The 14,946-nt window shown below is 47.8% G+C and overlaps 9 protein-coding genes across 9 annotated transcripts; 6 read left to right on the forward strand and 3 right to left on the reverse strand.

The window, feature by feature from the left end:
• Window positions 1–49: 49 nt before the first annotated feature.
• On the forward strand, window positions 50–994 carry N7455_007117 (SDR family NAD(P)-dependent oxidoreductase; the record flags this gene model as incomplete). Its single annotated transcript, XM_040957780.2, has 2 exons — window positions 50–101; window positions 159–994. The coding sequence occupies 2 exons, from the start codon at window positions 50–52 to the stop codon at window positions 992–994; spliced, it is 888 nt and encodes a 295-aa protein (XP_040811788.1).
• Window positions 995–1,390: 396 nt separating this feature from the next.
• Window positions 1,391–1,987, forward strand: N7455_007118 (GNAT family N-acetyltransferase; the record flags this gene model as incomplete). The annotated part of the gene is made up of 1 exon (XM_040957826.2): window positions 1,391–1,987. One exon carries the CDS (start codon window positions 1,391–1,393, stop codon window positions 1,985–1,987), a length of 597 nt encoding a protein of 198 aa, XP_040811744.2.
• A 667-nt stretch (window positions 1,988–2,654) lies between these two features.
• On the reverse strand, window positions 2,655–3,746 carry N7455_007119 (oxidase ustYa family protein; the record flags this gene model as incomplete). Its single annotated transcript, XM_040957733.2, has 5 exons — window positions 2,655–2,896; window positions 2,958–3,057; window positions 3,115–3,245; window positions 3,307–3,438; window positions 3,491–3,746. 5 exons carry the CDS (start codon window positions 3,744–3,746, stop codon window positions 2,655–2,657), a joined length of 861 nt encoding a protein of 286 aa, XP_040811837.2.
• A 920-nt stretch (window positions 3,747–4,666) lies between these two features.
• Window positions 4,667–5,563, forward strand: N7455_007120 (uncharacterized protein; the record flags this gene model as incomplete). Its single annotated transcript, XM_040957756.2, has 1 exon — window positions 4,667–5,563. The coding sequence occupies one exon, from the start codon at window positions 4,667–4,669 to the stop codon at window positions 5,561–5,563; it is 897 nt and encodes a 298-aa protein (XP_040811770.2).
• Window positions 5,564–5,944: 381 nt separating this feature from the next.
• N7455_007121 (uncharacterized protein) lies at window positions 5,945–6,607 on the reverse strand (the record flags this gene model as incomplete). The annotated part of the gene is made up of 1 exon (XM_040957839.2): window positions 5,945–6,607. The coding sequence occupies one exon, from the start codon at window positions 6,605–6,607 to the stop codon at window positions 5,945–5,947; it is 663 nt and encodes a 220-aa protein (XP_040811856.2).
• Window positions 6,608–7,128: 521 nt separating this feature from the next.
• On the reverse strand, window positions 7,129–7,728 carry N7455_007122 (uncharacterized protein; the record flags this gene model as incomplete). Its single annotated transcript, XM_040957704.2, has 1 exon — window positions 7,129–7,728. The coding sequence occupies one exon, from the start codon at window positions 7,726–7,728 to the stop codon at window positions 7,129–7,131; it is 600 nt and encodes a 199-aa protein (XP_040811719.2).
• Window positions 7,729–8,736: 1,008 nt separating this feature from the next.
• N7455_007123 (putative MFS sugar transporter) lies at window positions 8,737–10,246 on the forward strand (the record flags this gene model as incomplete). The annotated part of the gene is made up of 2 exons (XM_040957810.2): window positions 8,737–9,594; window positions 9,656–10,246. The coding sequence occupies 2 exons, from the start codon at window positions 8,737–8,739 to the stop codon at window positions 10,244–10,246; spliced, it is 1,449 nt and encodes a 482-aa protein (XP_040811831.2).
• A 1,511-nt stretch (window positions 10,247–11,757) lies between these two features.
• N7455_007124 (Zn(II)2Cys6 transcription factor domain-containing protein) lies at window positions 11,758–12,440 on the forward strand (the record flags this gene model as incomplete). The annotated part of the gene is made up of 2 exons (XM_065605539.1): window positions 11,758–11,790; window positions 11,835–12,440. The coding sequence occupies 2 exons, from the start codon at window positions 11,758–11,760 to the stop codon at window positions 12,438–12,440; spliced, it is 639 nt and encodes a 212-aa protein (XP_065461393.1).
• Window positions 12,441–12,582: 142 nt separating this feature from the next.
• On the forward strand, window positions 12,583–14,343 carry N7455_007125 (uncharacterized protein; the record flags this gene model as incomplete). The annotated part of the gene is made up of 5 exons (XM_065605540.1): window positions 12,583–12,876; window positions 12,935–13,030; window positions 13,089–13,174; window positions 13,299–13,582; window positions 13,673–14,343. The coding sequence occupies 5 exons, from the start codon at window positions 12,583–12,585 to the stop codon at window positions 14,341–14,343; spliced, it is 1,431 nt and encodes a 476-aa protein (XP_065461394.1).
• Between the last annotated feature and the right edge of the window lie 603 nt (window positions 14,344–14,946).

Genomic DNA, 14,946 nt, shown 5'->3' on the forward strand with positions numbered 1-14,946 from the left:
AATCAATTCAACCTTCTTTATTTCTCCATCTCTTTTATTAACATCCAAAATGGCTCGAGTACTTGAAGGGAAATTCGGCATCGTCACTGGCGGATCGCGGGGTAAAGCCCAGCCTCCCCCGCATATCAACAAATCAAGCTAACACGCCATCTACACAGGAATTGGCGAAGCAATTGCCCGCAATCTGGCCGAAAAGGGATGCTCATTACTGCTGAACTTTACTTCAGAGTCCTCGCGCGCTCCTACCGAAGCATTGTGCTCCTCCTTAGCCACAACCCATAACATTAAATGCGAGAGCGTGCAAGCCGATCTCAGCAAGCCCACCGAAGCTGTGACAGCCATTATCGACGCCGCCAAAAATCATTTCAGTACCGAGGGAAAACTCCAAATCGATATCCTGATCAATAATGCTGGCGTATCGCAAGACCGGAACTTGAACGATGCCACCAAGGGCCCCATCGAGGCCGAGCACTTCAACTGGCAATACGCGATCAATGTGCTCGCCCCGCTCCTCCTCACACAGGCATGCGCTCCCTTCCTTCCCACCGACCGAAGCGGCCGCATCGTGAGCATCTCCAGTGTATCCTCATCTCTCGGTTTCGTGGGCCAGTCAATCTATGGCGGTACCAAGGCTGCCATTGAGGCGATGACTCGCACCTGGGCACGCGAGCTGGCAGACCGTGCGACTGTTAACGCCGTTAACCCCGGCCCTGTCGTTGGTGATATGTACTTTGCGACCGGAGAGCAGTTCTGGAAGGATATCCAGGGGTACCAGGATAACACGCCGATGAGCAAGTTGGATGTGAATAACCAGGATACCATGAGCCGCTTGACTGATGAACAGAAGCGGTTGATTCAGGAGAAGATGGGTGGTCGTCGACCTGCTTTCACTAGTGAGGTCGCGGGTGTTGTTGGCATGTTGTGTACACCCGATGGTCTTTGGTGTACGGGCAGTGTGGTCTGTGCCAATGGTGGCATGAAGATGGGACAATAAGAGAATATAATCAATTTCATATCATCTTACTTTAACGGAACTTATGAGCTGTTTGGCTAGCTGACATATCTATGCTGTAGTTGCAGAGCGTCAAATCTTTGCCCCTATCTCATCTCTCTATCTTCACTCCGCACAGGGTCGTAGCCAGAACGCCACACACCTCAATAGGCCGTTAACCCCTGTCAACGCTAAGCTTCCTTGGAATTCAGCCTCCGAACTGTGACTCATTAATAGTATTATGGTGGTATCTGATATCTGACACAAGCAGTCATAAAAGAGAGGAAAATATACCAAAAACTCGAAACCTATTGTCCACATACACACACACACACTCTCTCTCTCTCTCTCTCTCTCTCTCTCTCTAAATCAAGTCTCATATCAACAGACCAAACCAAAATGCCAGGATTCTTCTTCCCACCGAACTTCACAATCCCCACCGGACGTCTCCAAATCAGCCCCTTCAACCCCACTGACCCGACCCACTGCGACTTCTTAGTCCAACTCTGGAATACAGACGATTTCATCAGTTCCTGCGGGAAAACTGGAGTCACCACACGAGAAAAGGCATCTTCATTCCTTGAAAACAGAATCTTAAAAAGCTACGCCTACCATGGTTACGGCATATTCCTAGTCTCGCAACGGACCGACGATGGCCTGCAGCCGATCGGCACTGTATCGCTCATGAGGGGAATTCCACCAGATCCACATTATCTTGCTCCAGATATCGGGTTTGCCATTTTACCTGAGGAAGGTCGGAAGGGATATGCGACCGAGGCGGCAAAGGCTCTTATGGAGTATGCAAAGAAGACTCTTGGGGTGGATGCTGTGTTTGGATTCTGTTCGCCGGCGAATCAGCGCAGTCGGGGTGCTTTAGAGAAACTTGGGATGGAGTTTCGGGGGATTAAGCCTTTGAAGGTTTTTGGTGATGAGGAGAGTGCTGTGTATGCTTTACCGGGGATGAGTGAGGATTTGAGTGTTTATAATGTCGATTGAATCGAGGGAATTACTGTTCCATTGAGTATTGACATGCACTGTGGTATTTTCACTCTTGTAGCTTCGTATTATCCTTGGCTTCATCAATATCAGCCTCACAAAGCCTTTGGATCGTCCAACTGTTGCTGTTGCTGTTTAGGAGTGAGCCGAATCCTAATACAAGATCGTTTCGAATTCTTTGTAGTGTATTGACCGAAGAAGGTGTGCCCTCTGCAGCGAGGATTGCAAGGATTTTTGTGTGCTATACCGAGGTATAAGCTCTTCAACTCGATCTCGGATCTCTACCCTCGTCGTGAGAGTACGGGCTATAGGCGGTTTCCAGTGGCCAAGGCATCTCTTCAGGGTGCTGCGGCTAATTGTAATATCGTACTTTCCCTTGAGAATCGCGAATAGCTGTATGCGATGTCTTTTGTGTGATAAGATCGAGTATCTCTTCTTTGTGCGACTCGAGATCAATACGAGGGCGCGGCATGATAGTAGTATAATGTAGGTATAGAGAGAGTAGGTGAAAGGATTGAAGTAAATAAGTAATATAGGATGATGACAGGTAGCAAGTTTTAATACAGACTGACCAAGATCCCGCCCCCTAGAATGCGATTTGTCCGTTGATAGCCATACGGCTTCGTAGCCCGGCTGAACCTTTACCTTCAGTATCACTTGTTATGACTTATGGCATTTGGCTATAGATTCGGTCTCCTTCCGATGGTGCTTGCAAAAAGTCCGAAGGGGGATCTTGAGGTAGCTGGTTCTCTTCGGCCCAGCGACGGACAGCGTCAAAGTTTTTACATCGATGCTGAGTGTTGAAGTCAACATAGGGCTCCGGGTTCTCGGGGTAAATCCAGATTTGACCCAACACCCCACTGTCCACGGTGCACATAAGCTCTTGGCGCAGAATATCGAGGCAATGTGCTGCGATGAGAGAAACTATCAGTCAAAGACATATGGGGAGAGTAAAATGAAGAAAACATACACACGTGGCGGCGGACGATATAGTCGTTGTTCGTGAAGGGTCCTTCCCCCCTATTGTAGTAGTAGTCATAGTTGTAGTAAAGAGACTGACGAAGAAGGTTCTTATCGGTGTTAGTATACTTCATTCACAGTATGGGTTTGGGATAGAGGACACTAACCAGACAGTGAAGGTGGTGCAAGCCCTCAACATTTGCAGGAAATCCTCCCCCATACTTGGCACTGATCTTCACTTGGTCGGTAGCAAGACCAGATTGTTCTGCATCCTCCGGAGGTATGCGGACACTGCGGTCTAGAGATAAGAGTTGTAATTAGCCAATGCCATAGAGTAGTGGATTAGGTTGAAGACAAACAGTTGACACCCAAGGACTCCCACGCTGCATCAACATCTGGGCTAGCATCTTGTCGGAAAACATTCTCTTTCAGGAGAGAGCCGTTAAATTCCTGTTGAATATATTGGATGCCAACTTCCTTCATGACAGTTGCTATATTCATATGAGATTAATGGGGTCCATAACAGAAGCTTGGAGATCTCACAATATTGAGAAACATGTCGACTGCAAAGGCCATCCAAGTCACCACGCCAGTGAAAGCCGAACAGAGTCCCGACTAGGAATACCAACAAAAATGCACTCAACTGCAAGAGACATGCTGCAAAATTGTTGCAAGTGGATGCTGATGTTTCATTTACACTCAAAAGAGTGCCTTCTTCCTCCGCAAGAAGTCGCTCACCGGATTCTCGTCTGGAATCCTCTCCATGAGAATCTTTGCTGAACATACAGTCCATTTTCATAATTGAGAAAAGTTGACTGAATGATTTGCAAGGATAGTCTGCGCAAAATAGATCCCCAATTCATCGAGGGGCAATAGAGCTGCCTTGGTGTCTGTGATGAGCAGGCATGAGCTCCAGACCGCAACTTCGGCAATTGGACTTTGCCCAGCTTCAACACTGACATCAGATTAAATCTTCATAACAATTGCGAATTAAAGCAACGCATACCCTGCATGTCTCACACGTTTCGCCATCCCATGAGCCTCCCACCGCGTGGTGCATGGTCAATGTGAGAATCCCTCAAGGGGTTGTCAACTACATGGAAGACAGCATCATATTCATGGATGCATTGAGATGGCGTAAGCGTGGCTGGTCTGTCTAGCCAGAACGGATCAGCACTATTTGACCGCGGGTGATCGTCGAGGAATGTGAGTGAATACTCCCCTTGCGCACGGGATCTACGGATTTTTTGCAGATTTACGCGAGGTTCATCATGCAACTCCTCAAAGATCTACCGAGGAAAGTTTAATTTTCGCTGTTGTACACTGTATTGCGTGTGCTACTCCATCTTTCGCGGTTAACTGAGATCATCGTACATCTGATCGCTTATCCCCCGCAACACAGTATGATTATCAACTACACGTTTCGGCGGTCTCCCTTGCAGCGCCAATTCTCATCAACCCTCACCGAGGAATGGCGTGAGCCGACCTCAGACATTCTTACCAAAGGTTCCCAACTCTATTCAGTAGCATCTTTAAGCAGCCATAATATGGAAATTGGGGCTGGGTTTGCTCAGACATAAATACAGACCGACGAACCTGGTTTCAATCATCATTCTCAACTGAAAACAATCTCAAGAACCACTGGATTGCAACAGCACTCCCAAAACCAACAATAATCCACACTTTGTTTGAAACTCTTCGAGTTCACCTCCCTTCAAAATGCGCTACTCCATCGTCAACACCCTCCTGTTTTTGGCTGTCTCGCCTCTAGGCGTCCTCTCGCGCCCCGTGGACCCCAACGATGTGGCTGGTCAATGGGACCCGAGTGGACAGTACCGAAAGGGCCAATGGCAGAATGGCGTGTTTGTTGCCAACAACGGCGATAACCGCAACAACCAGAACGGCCAAGTTGAGCAGAGTGACCAGTGGCGCAACAACAACAACAACAACAACAACAACCAGAACGGCCAATACAATCAGAACGGTGAACAAAACAACCAAAATGGCTGGACTGATTCCAACGGTCAGTGGCATGCGAACAACCAGAACGTTCAGAACGGCCAGAATAGCCAAAATGGACAGGATGGTTGGACCGACGCGAACGGCCAGTGGCACGCCAATGATGGCGCTGTCCAGCCTCGTGATGGAGAAAATGACAACCAGAAGACCCAGAATGGCTGGACTGATGCCAACGGACAGTGGCACGCCGGTAACCAAAATGATCAGAATGGTTGGACTGACGCCAATGGCCAATGGCACGCGAACAACCAGAACGACCAGAACGGCTGGACTGATGCCAACGGACAATGGCACGCCAACAATCAGAATGATCAGAACAACCAGAATGGCTGGACCGATGCCAATGGCCAGTGGCACGCAAACCAGAAGCGCCAGGAACCCTACCGTCAGGCAACCCCCACCACCAACGAGAATGGCCGTCTGAACGAGGCCGCCCACGATAACAACAACCCTCAGGTTACTCCCAGCTCCCAGAACAGCAAGTACCAGAGCTATGGTAACTACAAGAACTACGGTTCTTACCAGAACTACCCCACCAACGGACAGAACCAGGCTCAGAACAAGGATACCAAGGCTGTCACTGGTCAGCAGGAGTAATTTGATACTTCCTGACATATCCAAAATGGGATTGATTATCGATGTGATTATGGACTTGAAGGAAATGAGGCTGAATTGGAAATTTGGTTTACTTGGAGGAAAGACATGGTTTGCATGAGAACACGAACTGTATACGCTCATTAATGATTTTTTGGCCGATGAATTCGGTGACGACTTTCAAGATTACTGGAAATGATCGAATGAAGAAAGGAGGAAGTTTGGTAGAAAGCTATAGCAGAATCACAGTTGACTTTTGAAAACTTCGCTTTCTTTAATTCATACACACAATAAATTAATTAGAAATAAAGGTTCCGGAAGTCGGCTCGTCTGAAAATATCGACTGGTTGTAAACGCAAGGATCGAGCTGATAGGTACAATTTGCTACCTCGAAGAAGAGACGGGGAGAAGGTTCGAACCGAGCAAGTAGAACGGAGTTTGATGTGCCGCAATGTACTTCCTCGCAATCTCAAGGTCGGATCTCTTTCGACTATTGTAGTTGCGGGCTTTGACAGTGGCATTGACGGTCTTGTCGCTTTCTCGAACTACGTCCATAATTTTGTCGAATAAATCGTCCGCTTTGATCTTGCGGAGACGCTGGAGCTTTTCCTGAATACCTTCGTCAACCTGGAGATATAGCCAGCTGGCTACGGTACGTGACCATTTCGCCCATCTGTTGAAGTTGTGTTGGCCTTTAGCTGGCCGCGGCACACTGCTGTTGATTAAGTGTAGCAGTCGGAGTTGTGCCAGTGCGAATTTTACTCGAAGAGCCCATGCTTCAGGATCCTTCGAGCTATGCTTAAGTCGAGGGATGTTCGTAATTATGACTTGGGTCAATTTTGGTAGGCTAGACCCTTGCGTTTCGGGTGCATTTACCTGTGCACTGTCGAGGTCGGTTTTGGTATCAGCCTTGCCGTTGTTGGAATCGATGTTATTGGCATCGAGATCCTTTATCGTTGGAAGCCTGGATGTCTGGCCAGTGGTGGTGATTTGGGTGTCAGGGTTGATGTCGCCGACTTGATGCCCGTTACTGTTGTCGGTCGCCATGGCGAATGTAGGTAATCGGATGGCTGAATGTGAAGGTTGTGATTGGCTAACCCCAGCCCCACAATAATAATGTAGTGAGTGGTATGGGTTGTGGTTGGCTAGACCAATTCCACTATGGGGCGAGTTAGAAGGTTGGATTTGAAGTATGAGGAAGATGCTAATAGTCCTGACAATGTAGTGAAAAAGAGATGTTGATAATCTCTAGAGATGGTAGAGCTCGATAAATAAAGATGGTGGATGATAGAGAGATGAAAGAAAGATGAAAGGGAAGAGAAGAGAGAGAGGAGGAAGATCTACATAATTATCACATCAGGGGGATGGCTGAAGTTTCCAGACTACTATTCCTATTATGGCACCTATGGCCTCGGTATGGCGTGTGAGGAAACCAATTAAAAGAATACATCAATAAGCACATCTAAATATTATCTCCACAGACGTTGCATAAGCGGCGGACTATTCATGTTTATTACAATTTCAAAGAGCAATTAGAGGTCACAAATGAGTAAATGCATTAGCACTATCTAAAGAAAATCCATCTCAATATCGTCGGACATTTGCTCTAGGTGTGCGGCGACCAAAAGGTCCATTGACGGGTCGGATCTAAGTTCAAATGCCAGTCGGTCCAAACTGTATTCCATGCTAATACATACCTGTTCTAGCTGCGGATCTCCAAATCGGGAGGAGAGCCACTCGGGCGTTCCGTTGCGGACATATACACTGTCGGGAGTCTCGTCAACCATCTCAAATGCAGCCTCCTTGATTCGCTCTGCCTGATGGGAAAGTGAGATTAGCTCTTTGCGAACATCCTTGATACGATCTACTCCTTGACTTTCCGGATCATTTCTCAAAATCCGAGCTTGGGTCTGCATACTGGCCTTAAAGCTAAGGCACTCCTGTTTGTAGATTTTCTCCCAGCTTTCCAATTCGATTGAGTTAGATGACATTTCATCGCTTTCTGGAGCACTAGACAAAGGAGTCAGGATTTCAAGTGGGATTGATTCTGACTGCTTACCGCCCCGTTGGACTTGGCTTGTGGGAAAGGAAGATTGATCAGTGTTGAACCAAAAGTCAAGGGTAATCCAGAAAATCCGTAGGATCCGATAAACCCCGAGTTGAAGCATTTGGACGATATAGAAGTCAATTCAAATGTTTGTTTGGTTAGTACTCGAAAAGGGATATCGGCAGTATTTATGTTGTGCGAGTCAGTACTTGTTCGATTCTATCCAAAGAACATACAGGGACAATAGACAAAGCCTATTGTTCACCTTGTATGAAAGAGGGAAGGGAGTTGCCATTTAACCCGCTGTGCGAACAACAAAGGCTCACGCCAACGAAGTGATGTCTGCTTTGTTGTTTGGAATAATGAACAAAGAGATTTCACATGGGAAAAGTGGTAATTCTATTTTTGAGTGCCTTTTTTTTTTTTCGTAATCTTCCACCTACAAGAGCGAAATCCTAGAAGCATAGTAAGAGTCCGAATTGGAAAACTATGTTCACTTTCGATTACGAAAATCAAGGTGAGTCATAGAGTGAACGATCCAAATTGCTCGAAAGAACATGCATTCTATGTCGTAGTACAGAGTATTTTATCCTGCCACGTGGATATGTTATCATCCCATAAAAATGACCGGCAAAACCCCGGAACCCCATGACGAATATTCAGAAAGGAGGGGAAAACCCCGGTGGAAACCCCGAGATACCCACAAAACCTTCAACGCTTGTTCCTCTTACACGTCGATTCGGCCCGTGGGGAGCTCGGATACAATCTCGGCGGAGGACCCTTCTCCGAAAATCTCTGTCTATATTGTAACTTAGTTTGTACAGTTGGTTTAATTTTTGCAAGTAGAAGAAAATCTCACGTTGCATAGAAGTAGCGAGGAATGATGACAGCCAAATGTAATAAGTCCACACAAGGAAGGGTACATTCTATGATGTACCGAATACATAATGATAGACCGCATAGAAATAATGGCTGCCCTACGTGGGTCTAGGCACTGGGGGAAAACTCCCCAGAGGGGTAAGAGTTTTCTCTTCTTCTGATTTTTTGCATTTTGCTTCACACTTTCAACACTGGACCCTGGAAAAGTATCTTCTGAGACCTATCGGCCAAACCCGACAAAGCCGCAGTAATGGGATTAATTCCCCTCCAGTTGAAAAATCCCCCGAAATATATGCTAGCATGCATTCTCTGCTCAGCAAATGGAATCCTCTTCGGGATGGATACGGGTATTATCGGACCGGTGACCGACATGAAGGACTTCAAAAAGTCATTCGGTAGTCAAAACTCCACGATCCACGGCCTGATCGTCTCATGTATCTTGATTCCGGCAGCGCTGTCTTCTTTCTTCGCTGGCTATGTCGCCGATCGGCTTGGTCGCCCGAAGGGGATCTCTATCGGCGTTTTCATCTTCGGCATTGGAGCCGCAATAGAAGCAGGAGCGGTCGCTCTACCCATGTTCATCGTTGGGCGCATTATAGAAGGCCTCGGAGAAGGCCTTTTCCTTGGAAATCTTGTTGTCCTGATTTGTGAAATCTCACCAACTAGAACCAGAGGCGCCCTGACGACGGGTCCTCAACTGGCTATTACCCTGGGATTGGTCATGGGGTACTTCATCAGTTATGGAACCTCGGATATCCGCTCGTCATTCTCATGGCGCATGCCATTTATCCTCCTTGCCGGCTTCTCTATGGTCATGTGTGGACTTTCCCTTCTTTGTTTGCCAGAGTCGCCTCAGTGGCTAGGTCTTCATGGTCGGTATGAAATGGCCGAACAGGCGTGGGACAAATTGGGGGTCAGCCGCGCTGAGCGTGAGAAGGTTGTGCTACAAGTGCGGGCACGGGAAGTTGGCTCCGATGCTGAGACGGTTAAAGATGGAACTATGGATAAGCTTCTTGCTATCTTCTCCAAAGATGTGTTGGGCCGAACCATCCTTGCAGTCTTTTTGATGGGAATGCAGCAGATGAGTGGTATCGATGGCGTTCTTTATGTATGCTCAAGCCCTTTCCAAACCCCGGTAGAATTCACAGTGGCTAACTTGACCTCGATAGTATGCTCCACAGTTATTCCAAAAGGCCGGTCTTGCCTCATCGCAAGCAAGTTTCCTAGCCTCTGGTGTTTCAGCGCTTGTGATCTTTGCCGCCACCATCCCGGGGTTGATCTATGCCGATAAATGGGGGCGCCGAACCAGCATTATCTATGGTGGTGTTGTAATGGGAATCTTGATGTTCTTGATGGGTGGTCTTTATGCTGGAAATGCCGTCCACAAAACAACTGGCGCTGGTCGCTGGATTGTTATTGTCTGCATTTACCTTTTCTCCGCTCTTTACTCTGTCACATGGGGCATCTCTGTCAAAGTCTACAGCGCCGAGATTCAGCCCCAGCGAACACGAGCGTCAGCTACCACATTGGCTCATTCGAGTAACTGGGTGTGCAACTTCTTGGTGGCTTTGACAACCCCTGTTCTCCTTGAGAAGAGCAGCTTCGGTGCATACTTTTTGTTCGGTGGATGCTGTGTCATTACCGTTGTTGTGGGCGTCATCTTCATGCATGAAACAAAAGGTCGGACCTTTGGAGAGATTGAAGAGGCATTCAAGACCAGGTCGCCTGGAAGAAAAATTAAATTCGGCCGAGGTGTGTAGCTCTATGTACCGTATATAGTCAATAGGCTACCTAGCTAGACCATTGTGTGAGATGAATAGGGGGTTGTCAGGTCGGCAGCCATCTAAGAATTCCCGAAGAATTGATACTATCTTGGTAATATTTAACTCAATTGTGCTTACCAAGTGTTTTTATTAGCAAAATAAACACGTACTCAGTTGGTAGTGTGTCTTCCAAAGTTGTCTTCACCATTTCACATGTCACATGCCAGAGATCGTTCCTTCTTTGAGTTTGTTTGTTTGTTTGTTTTGTTTTGTTTGCTCTTGCTTCGTCATCCCCCCAGACATTTGCATGGTTTGCACTGGGGTTTGATTCTCTTTGAGGTGTCCTTCAACTCCCATCTTGATCCTGTGTACTTCAGCAGGTGAGAAATAACACCGCGCAATTAATATATCTCGGAGAGGCGGATCCAATAATCTGTGCAATTTGGCGCTGTTGCATCTGACTAGCATGTTGCGTCGAGACACAGCATAGCCACAACTCCATATGCAGAGTGAGCGACTAGCGCTTGCGTTTTTTATCGTGGAAGTGTGCGGATACGATCTTCTGTATTGGTCATGGTGGATACAATGGAGATGAAAGCGCATATAAAAACAAAGGTGAATGGTCAAGCCACAGTGACCATCGGCCGTAATTGTTTGAAAGGATTGGAATCCTTGGGGTTGACAGCGAATTAATGGTATCCGAGGCCCAGGAGGCTGGCGCTAACGGCTATCTCCACGGCACGGGGTTGGAGAGAAAGGGAATCCTCAGGAGCGCTAGTTCGAGAGGAGAGAAAGGGAGCAACTAAACAAAGCTTGAAGTATCTCAAGAAAGCGGAAAGAGAAAGAAGGAGGAGAGAAAGCGAGAGGGGGTGTTACATCTCCGAGGCCATATAGACCCTCATACATACCTCGCGCCACTACCACCACGGGCCTTGAAGCTTGTTGGATCTGAGAATCAAGCGGCTCTTGGCGAAAAGTCTTCTCGGATAATTGTGCATGCTTGGCGCGAGGCTTTTCCTTTTTCATATTAATCCCCTAGGATTGGGGGTCAATTCGCAAGGAGAACCGGTCTGCAGATCGTGAGATCCGACACCCCGATCTCTCTAAGTCTGCGTATTTCTGCCATAAAACGAGCGGGTGTTTAAGGGCTGCATTCGGTTTTCCAGATCAGAGATCGCCAACAATCACTATTCGTGTTTCTTAAGACTTTGATCTCCCCCTGGTGCTAAGACTATTAGTGTCCGGATTTTTCTTTCCACTGCTCCCCACCCCAATTCCCTCCACGCGCGGGAAGTTCCTCCATCATTGATCCACCCATGATCGCCCTGATCGCTTTGATCGACTTGTTCGCCGTTGTCCAAGAAGACCATGGCATTTGCACCTTCCCGTCGAGCCCCCATCTCGTCGGGTCCCTTTGTCTGCACTGATACCGACTGCCGTAAATCCTTTCTGCGCAAAGAGCATCTTAATCGCCATCTGGTCATACATACTAATTTGCGCCGCCATAAATGCTTCATCTGTGGGCGAAGCTTTGCGAGGAGGTAAGAGCCGCCCGCACTGGTCGCTTGGCATCTTGGCTGTATAGGACGATAAGCTGATTAGATCCAACAGTGATATTTTGAACCGACATGTGCTTCAGCATAATGTACCCCCAGCCGGCGCAAAAAGGACACCATTAGCATGTCAAACGTGTCGCCGGCATAAAACAAGGTGTGATTCCAACTACCCTTGTTCCATATGTGCCGACAGCGGAGAACTATGCGTGCGTGAATCATCTAGTACACAGCCGTTCATCCCTGCGAGTCGAGCGGTCCTCAAGGGATCCCTTGGGGAGGAAAATAGATCAATCGAACTGGCAGAAGACGTAGACTACGAGGGGCCTGGTACCCCAACTATGCCAAATGCAGATGATACCTCCCCCATGCAACTGGATTGGAATACGCCGATGGACCGAAGTGCCAGCAATCACGTTTCCAATTCTTGGACGACCGTTATAAATACGGAGGCAGATCAATATCCTCGACGACCACTAACCGATCCATTGATGGGCGTGATGTCCGGCATTAACACAGCCACATCCACCCCGAACAGAACCCTTCCTATGTACTTCAGCACCCCATTCACTTCATGGGCTTCCCATTTGGCGCACCAGTGCGGCATTCTTCAGAAGCCAGAGATCACTTCGTTGTAGACGAACCATGTGAAATACACATGAGCCATGTACGAACCTTTACCCCCAGCCGGGGTTTTTCAAGTGAGTGGGAGCTACAAACTACTACATTTGAGAACTACTCTGATATAACTTCACAGGTACAGATTCTTCCATACTTAGAATGACCGGGCATGAGAAATTCACCCCAGCATCGTCTAACGGGTCGCTACAGCTACACGAGGCCATTGCGAGCCAAGCACAGTTCGTCACTGCACAGGTCAAATCCATTGATTTTGAACATTTCCACCAAGTCTGGCCCTTTCTACACGTTCCTACTTTTTCACCCGAAAAGAAGACAAATCTGTTGACAAATGCGGTGGCCAGCCTATGGATGTGGATACAAAACGCTAGTTGTCAACATATGGTTCCATACGAGATCAATAAGGGACTAACTAGCGCACTAATGCCTAAAATCGTGAGTGTCGCTTATATGGTGGAACCTTCGCAGTACAAAAATATTAAAATTGGAATAGACGGAAGAAGCCTTGACAGAAAAGCAATCGGCCGATATAACCTTACCAACCCTACAAGCATTGGTCGTCACCTTGACCTATGCGACTCTCGGAGATGTAAGATTTATCCCTCGATAGCCAAAAAAAAATAGAACAAGTTAACTAACAGGCACAGGCACCTGCATCTACTTTGAATTGGGCAGCACAGTGGACCGATATTGCCATCTTCACTTTTCGACGACTCGGTGCCTTGGATGATCGGTGGCACCCAGAGCAACACCTACAATCCGCCGATGAGCGATGAGTCCAGGCTGAGGAGATGAAACGGTATACTTTCCCTTTCCCCATTCCATCTATAACCGCCCATTTTCTAACGCCGTATTAGACTAGTATACGGGGTTCTACGCATCGACACCTATTTATGCATTATCCTTGACCGACCCCCTACCATGCGGTACCAAGATATCGGACTACCACTCCCTGTGTCAGACGGTCTATGGCGAGCAGAGACTACAGCGGACAGAACAAACCTCCTTTGGTATGAACCGGCAGGCCGAACCAAAGGTGGATTTTCTACAATGGTCCGTGACGGACTAGAGTCACGGGGGTTCATGACTGGGTATCTCCGAATGCCTCACCTGAAACTTGAGGATAATCACTTCAGTCTCTGTGCATTCTTGTCTGAGATATGGTGTGTTTCGAAAGAGGCCCACGCGGAACATCACCGAAACCACCGCTAACCGGAATTGAACCGCACAGCAGACCGAGTCAACCTTTGGAAATGCTATCTCCAGGACTGGCGAGTCCACACTGAGAAGACCGACAAGCTGGAAGACACATTCTTCGGTGGATGCATAAGCGATTGCAGCCATTTCCTCGGTCTCGACCTTACCCTGTACCACCTTCTTTGTCTCAAGCTGTATGCCAATATGCGGCTGCTCGAGCATAGCAAATGCTGTTCGGGTTGCTCGGAAGCCAACATCGAAAGGGTCATCAGTATTTGGGCCCGATCTCCAGACGGTCGTCAGGCGGTCTACCACGCTGCTCAATTAAAGCGTATCTACGAGCGTGAGAGCAATATGTACGGACTCAACAATCAACGCCTGTGCAATGCGCTAGGACCGGTTGGCCTGTTGAACAGTGCTATTGTTCTATGTACCTACAGTGCCAGAACGTCGGGGGTTAACACGCCTGAGAGCGATACCGTCATGACAACGCCGGCTGATGCAATCGAGCTGGGGCAGTCGAATCTGGTGGGCACGCCTGAATTTGAGAACTGGATCTCCCACGGAGGTCCCGCGACCGTGGACAGGGTTTCCCTACATTCTTTCTCAGTCCCCCGTTTCTCGTCATGGTACCGCAATCAGTTAGAAACCTGTGCTGTCTACTCGTCGCGGTTGATCACTTTCCTTCTCACATTAAAGTTCTGATGATCATACAAGCGTATATGGTTCGCCATATGATCCCCGGATTGATTATAGAAAAATAGATCCTTTGTTAGCTTTGCTTCCTTCCCCCTCGCCATCGGCCTAAATCAGTTACATTGTATACTCTGTAACTAATCTACACCAGGAGTCCATTGTTCCCCGCTGTGGGGCCGATACTACTCTATACCGGCGACTGTAACCTCTCAGGGGTATGTGGAGCAAAACAAAAAGGAAATGGACGGGCAGCGATTCGAACGCTGGACTTTTCGCATGCAAAGCGAACACTCTACCAACTGAGTTACGCGCCCAATGGATAGAAGTTGAAATGTGAACGCCTGTTGCGGTATATATAGTTGTGACTCGGTAGCCCAAACGGGATAAATTTAATACGTAGATGAGCTTCGCTTGGCTGATATCGAGAGACAGTATATACTAGACCAACCCGCTAGTGCTTAGAAAATCCCCCAGTGAATGCGACCAAGCTTTTGTAGCAACTTGAGTGACTTCATCCCTTCTTACAAATGGCGATAACTCATTACTACCAAATAATTGGTCCGCTAAACTAGATCTAGCATTATTAGGGAGCTAGGAATAGATTCAAAGACA

Source organism: Penicillium solitum (genome assembly GCF_028829755.1).
Source record: "Penicillium solitum strain IBT 25940 chromosome Unknown utg000004l_segment0_segment0, whole genome shotgun sequence".
NCBI lineage: Eukaryota > Fungi > Ascomycota > Eurotiomycetes > Eurotiales > Aspergillaceae > Penicillium > Penicillium solitum.